At 39.1% G+C, this 6,864-nt stretch overlaps 1 protein-coding gene across 1 annotated transcript in view; it reads left to right on the forward strand.

The window, feature by feature from the left end:
* The first annotated feature begins 862 nt into the window (after positions 1–862).
* slc17a6 (solute carrier family 17 (vesicular glutamate transporter), member 6) overlaps positions 863–6,864 on the forward strand; it is a 30,490-nt gene continuing 24,488 nt past the window's right edge. The window contains exons 1-3 of the mRNA XM_015393762.1: positions 863–1,360; positions 2,486–2,741; positions 3,363–3,481. Of these exons, the coding sequence (XP_015249248.1) occupies positions 1,278–1,360; positions 2,486–2,741; positions 3,363–3,481 (458 nt within the window). The 5' untranslated portion in view covers positions 863–1,277. The remainder of the gene's footprint in view (positions 1,361–2,485; positions 2,742–3,362; positions 3,482–6,864) is intronic.

Here is a 6,864-nt window from a genome sequence, read left to right on the forward strand (position 1 = left end):
AGTGCTAGAGGGGTCTGAAAAGTGGCTAAATATAGCGACTAAAGCGCTAAGTTGGCAACACTGCTCTTTGCATGGTTTGTTTTCAAATGGTTTGCTGCTGTCTGTTTGGACCTTTCTGAACATGTGCAGCAAATGGACTGATCCAATATGGTGGACACTGAAGACACAATTAATATTATAATTGTTCTGATGACATTTTAGCCAAAGGATTTTTATCAAAATCATAATTAATGTGCTTAAATAAGGAATAGTTGTATTAATGTGTCACATGCTCATCAGGAGGTCAAACAGTGTTGGAGGTGGGACCCAAACCGGTTGAAAGGAGAACATGCTCCAAAGAGTTTTCAGCTAACGAGTCTTTCATTTTTTCTGGTGCAGGACATCAACCAAACCACATCAACCACAAGAACAGTGGCAGACACATGTTTCTTATATAGAGGTGGAACTAAATTGGAAGAAACCATTTTAAAAAGGATGCTCAGATGCAAAATAACGAGTTAAACAAAAACAAAATATTGTAAAGTGAAATCTATTTAGCTTTTTACAAAAATGAAAACAATATGTGGCCTCTCAAAGAACCACATCCCAAACAAATCCACTGCGCCCAAAGCATCAAAAATAAACCAATCTACAAAACCAGATCCTGAGTTTAACTCTTATTTTAGCCAATATACAGAATGGCTCATTGTTTTATGGGGCCCCCAGGAGCTCGGGGCCCTAGGCAATGTGCCTAATGGTAAATGGTGAGTAAAGGACAGCGGTCCATCGCTTCCCGCTGAGAGGTTTTGAATTAGAAGTGAATGAGAGGATCGGAGGGAGGAGCTGACAGGTAGACGCGCTGCGTCCTCCGTGATGCTGCGCTCTCCTCCGGCTGCAGCCACACCGGAGATCCTCACCTCAGTTAAAACCTGAAATCCTCCTCATCTCACTTCTCATTTCTGCTTTTCTGCTTCCTAACCGCCGACGGGATCTTAAAAGAAAAGAAAAGAAAAGAAAAATGGCACATCATGGATTAAAAGCGCGCAAAGCGCAGGCGGACTTATCTGACTGCTGTTTGCAGACTGTTTATCCTTCTCTCTCTGGCTGAGCTTTCTGCTCCTGTTTCTCCATTTTTTCCCATCAGCTCCTTTTTTTTCAGGACATCGAGGCGTTTTTTCTACACGAAGAAAGAAACGCGACAGTTGGAAAAAACGTTTTTGTTAACAATATGCTCCTTTATGCTGCTCTGCCTTTTATTAAAGTATTTTAGGATTTCATTTTAACTATATAACTTAGAAATGGAGCCAGGGAAGGAGAACGCGCTCCCCATCAGGGAGGGGGTTAAACAGATGGCAGGAAAGGCCCTGGGGAAGCTGTACAGGTAAAGAATAAAGTCATTCTTTTCTTATTTCCATAGAAATTCTTATTAAATAAAATAAAAATCCCCTAAATGATGCGCACGTGTTTTTACGTGTTCTGGGTGGGATGGATCACGCATAGTGACAGCAGAGTCGTGTGGCCCCAATATTTAAGGATCAGCATTATTTCCCAGGAGGGTGCCCCCGCCCCCCCCCCCATCGCCAGGGGCCCGCGATGTTTTTAATAATTAATGAAACAGATCGAGTCGTGACTCCAAGTCCAGGAGATATTTGTAAAAGGATCAGAGTTGAATCACCTCCCATCGATCAGATTCATTTCAGCTGATTTCCTCTGAAAAACTGGAGAACAGTTTGTCTCAAACTGCAAACATTTATATTTTATACATTTTTTCTGTAAAAACGGATCGAATTGCAATATGTTTAGATGTAATAATAAAAAAAACATTTTTTTTCCAACCTTAGTTGCTGTTTTTTTTTTCCTTTGTTATTTAATGTAACCCTTTGTCTTAAAGCGCAGGCCTCATTTCTTATTTTATGTCTAAATCAGGATCCAGATGTTGAATTTAAAGCTGCGGCGCAGAAACGTGACTCTGTGCTGAGAAAAAAAGGCCTGTTTGCCAAACTGAGGGCCTCACATTTCATTAGGATCTGAAGACATTAAACATTATAGATATTTAGAGAAGATTTAACTAAAAAAAAAAAGGAAAACATATAAGGCCGTAACTAAAAACAAGAAGGTTGAAATGATCTCCAAGCAGATGCTGCTGCAATGCGGTATGACGGTTTTTTTCTCTCCTTACAGCAAGAAAACGAAAATATATTTTTCTATTTAATGTAAAAAAAAATTAAGGAGAGAAAATGTATTTTCTGAAAGTAAAAATGGGGATTTGTCCTTTAGAAAGAGAGAGACGAAGGTAACGTCTCATTTATAATAAGGTTATGGGGTTTTTTGTGTGTAAAATAACCACTTCTGATCCTCTTGATTTAACAATAATAATAATAATAATAATAATAATAATAATAATAATAATAATAATAATAATAATAATAATAATAATAAATCCCTTGTTTGCATGAACGCCTGCATGCATCAGACATGTTGGTTATATAATGGTCCTGTGATGCAGGAGGATGGAGAAAAAGCAGCAAACAGGTGAGAGCATAGAGCTGACGGAGGACGGCAGACCCAGGGGGGAGCAGGAGCGCAAGGCTCCCCTGTGTGACTGCACCTGCTTCGGGCTGCCGCGCAGGTACATCATCGCCATGCTGAGCGGGCTGGGCTTCTGCATCTCCTTCGGGATCCGCTGTAACTTGGGTGTGGCCATCGTCAGCATGGTGAACAACAGCACAATCCATCAGAACGGCAAGATCATCATTAAAGAGGTGGGCGCGCTGACCACGCCCCCTTTCCCCTCCCAGTCCCTCATATAGAGCCCTGCTTTATTTGATCTTTTTATTCACTTTCTGGACAGTCATTTTTAGGGAAGAGGATTAGGGCCTCTGAATAAATAAAAATCTGATTTTAACATTTTATTTTAGTTTAATATGGATCATTATTCTGACTTTAATCTCAGAATTGTGGATCTTAATGTAGATGGACACCATGGAGGTAGAGATGTGGAGCTTCCCTGACAAAGATGGGACTTATTTGGGAGGAACAGGAACACTGAAATAATAATCAATAATAGAAGAGCAGAAGGTGATTAAAACCAGAGAGCTAGTTTAGTCTCTAAAACAGACATGTCAGAATTCAGAGTTTAATCTTATATTAAACTAAAATAAAATGTAAAAATGGCCCTAACCCCCTTCCGTATATTTTTTAATTTACTAAAAGTTGAATAAGATAAATGCCTGTTTTGATATGCTTTTGTTTTTGTCGTTTCCCTTTTTTTTCTTCCTATAAAAAGAAAATCCAATATTGTATTTCCAAATTTCTTAAACAGAAGTTTAAAAATATAGTAATCTAATTTTAAAATGCTTGATATATTTGTCTTTGTTTTGAAGAAAGCGAAATTCAACTGGGACCCAGAGACTGTGGGAATGATTCACGGCTCTTTCTTCTGGGGTTACATCGTGACTCAGATACCAGGTGGTTATATTTCCTCCAGACTGGCTGCAAACAGGTAAAATCACACATCCTGCCATCATAGTTTCAGTTTATAAAAACATAAATGGGCTTTTTACTGTGTGTGTTTGGGTACATTTTTATACCAAGCAGAAAAATCTTTAATAATTAAATGGTGTCTAATTAAACTAATTTCCAATTTTTTTTTTTATTTGGACTCACTATTCAAATTTCAGCTAATTATATATTCTAATATGTAAGTCCTATTCATAACTTTTCCTTTTACATAATTTCTAATAAAAGCAGAAAAAACCTATAGGCTATTAGTAATAAACTATTCAAATTAGATCTAACGAAGTGGCATTAAAACCAAATGCTTATGAAAAGACGAAGGCCTCAAGCTCCGATGTAAATTTAACTTCTGCATTTAAACCAAACTAGAGGAAAAGTGAAGTGAACTAAAAACATTTTAAATCATTTCTTAAAACATTTTTTCCCCTGACACCTGTCATTCCCTGACAATGGCTGCCTCAGGGTTAGAAAAAGCCTGACTTGCTGCAACTTTAACTTCGTTATTAAAAAACCTAAATTGATTTTTTATACAACCAGGGTGTATAAAAAACAACATTTCATTCAGTAAAGCTCTCAGGACAGTTCCATTTCCTAAAGTGCAGCAGTGATAAAATGTAAACATAAGACTGAGATATGCTGAGATATAATGAGATATGCTGAGATTTGCTGAGATATAATGAGATATTCTGAGATTTGCTAAGATATTCTGAGATTTGCTGAGATATGTTAAGATATGCTGAGATATGCTGAGGTATGCTGAGATATTCTGAGATTTGCTGAGATTTACTGAGATATTCTGAAATTTGCTGAGATTTGCTGAGATATGCTGAGATATAATGAGATATGCTGAGATATGTTGAGATATGCTGAGATATGTTGAGATATGCTGAGATATTCTGAGATTTGCTGAGATATTCTGAGATTTGCTGAGACATGTTGAGACATGCTGAGATATGTTGAGATATGTTGGGATTTGCTGAGATTTGCAGAGATATGTTGAGATTTGCTGAGATATGCTGAGATTTGCTGAGATATGTTGAGACATGCTGAGATATGCTGAGATATGTTGAGATATGCTGAGATATGTTGAGATTTGCTGAGATATGCTGAGATATGTTGAGATTTGCAGAGATATGTTGAGATTTGCTGAGATATGTTGAGATATGTTGAGATATGTTGAGATATGTTGAGATATGTTGAGATATGCTGAGATATGTTGAGATTTGCAGAGATATGTTGAGATTTGCTGAGATATGTTGAGATATGTTGAGATTTGCTGAGATATGCTGAGATATGCTGAGATTTGCAGAGATATGTTGAGATTTACTCAGATATGCAGAGATATGCTGAGATATGTTGAGATATGCTGAGATATGCTGAGATATGTTGAGATTTGCTGAGATTTGCTGAGATATGCTGAGATTTGCTGAGATATGTTGAGACATGCTGAGATATGTTGAGATATGTTGAGATTTGCTGAGATTTGCTGAGATTTGCAGAGATATGTTGAGATTTGCTGAGATATGCTGAGATTTGCTGAGATATGTTGAGATTTGCTGAGATATGCTGAGATTTGCTGAGATATGTTGAGATATGTTGAGATTTGCAGAGATATGCGGAGATATGCGGAGATATGCTAGCTAATGATGTGTTTTCAAAAGCCACACAAATGTTTTTCTTGATAATCATGTGCATGTACAATCAGCAATTACTGATTTTTCATGGCGATGTTACTGAACCACTTAAAAAAGGATTACATTTTCAAATCTATTATAGAAAGTTTGCATTTAAATGTCTATAGAGCTATAGCTTAGATAGGGAGGGTATTTGCTCAGTAGCAGCGGCTTTGCAAAGTTAAGCCTGCTAGCCTGAGCTATTTAAAACCCAATAAAATATTTTCTTACTAGAATGCAAACCCCTTTTGTTTAGGGACACAGCTATATGGTGATTGCTTCTAGCTTCAGCTTTCCTGTCTTGTTAATCAGTAACAGATATTTAGGATTAAGACGTTCAGCTTGCTAAATCATGTGACAGTAACTTTAGCGCCAAAGCAGATCAAATTTAAACTCTGTCTCAAACTTACAGTAAATTGAACTGTATTGATCTCACCATGAAGAAATGAACTCTCTGCATTTAATCTACCCCCTTTGGGGAGCAATGGGCTGCCATTGTGCGGCACCCGGCGAGCAATCGGGGGTTAAGCGGAATACACTTAAAAATAAAAAAAGCAAAGCTCTCGATTTTGCGGTCGATCTACGTTCCTACCCTCATCTATGGTCATAAGCTTTGGGTCATGACCGAAAGAACGAGATCCCGGATCCAAGCGGCTGAGAAGAGTTTTCTCCGTAGTGTGTCTGGGCTCTCCCTTAGAGATAGGGGGAGGAGCTCAGTCACCCGGGGGGGACTCAGAGTAGAGCTGCTGCTCCTCCACATGGAGAGGAGACAGATGAGGTGGCTCGGGCATCTGGTTAGGATACCTCCTGGACGCCTCCCTGGTGAGGTGTTCCAGGCACGTCCCACCGGGAGGAAAACCAGGGGGAGACCCAGGACACGCTGGAGGGACTATGTTTCTCTGCTGGCCTGGGAGCGCCTTGGGATTCCCCCAGAGGAGCAGAGGGACGTCTGGGTCTCCCTACTGAAGCTGCTACCCCCACGATTTGGACTTGCTATTCTTGACTTGTGAGTCAACTCGAGTCTTTCACATCAAGTCAATGGACCTAACTTAAGACTTGGGCTTTCTTGTGATTTGGGAAGTAATTGACCGGTTCCACCTCTGCTGAGCGCCTCACAACAAAAGACATTAATGTTCGGCTGAACCGTCGACTTCAGGAAAATTATCAAAAAAATGTTTGTTTTCTTTAATTGTTACCAAAAAAACGAGTCAATGAGTTTTGAGTCCTTATAGAACAAGGACATAATGGCTAACATTTAAACCGTTATTTTTATATTGTACCAGAAGAAGAAAAAGAATCGATGGTCCTCATTGATGTGAATGTTGGGCTTGGAGAAAACCAGCAGATGAACTGGGATTTGGCTCATGCCCGCCAGGCGTGCCTCCCCATGTTAATGAGCTCCCATGGGACAAACCGTGTCTAATCCTTTATGTTGGGATGCATGGCAACCACACAAGCCAAAGCCTTGTGTGAAACCTGCTTCTAGGCAGTGATTGCAGTAAAACTGCAGTGGGTGTGGAGCTCACATTTTTATTTTACTGACGACTGATTAGTCAGGTGTTAGCTGAAGAGTTAAAGCAAGTCTGCAGCAAAAATCAGTTATTCTGAAAATGGTAGGAGGAGCTCAACATGCTGGTGGGTTAATAATTAAATCTGATCAGATGAATGAAATAGATGAACATTTTAGGGCTTTATA

Source organism: Cyprinodon variegatus, unplaced genomic scaffold (assembly GCF_000732505.1).
Source record: "Cyprinodon variegatus isolate N-32 unplaced genomic scaffold, C_variegatus-1.0 Scaffold656, whole genome shotgun sequence".
NCBI classification, from domain to species: domain Eukaryota; kingdom Metazoa; phylum Chordata; class Actinopteri; order Cyprinodontiformes; family Cyprinodontidae; genus Cyprinodon; species Cyprinodon variegatus.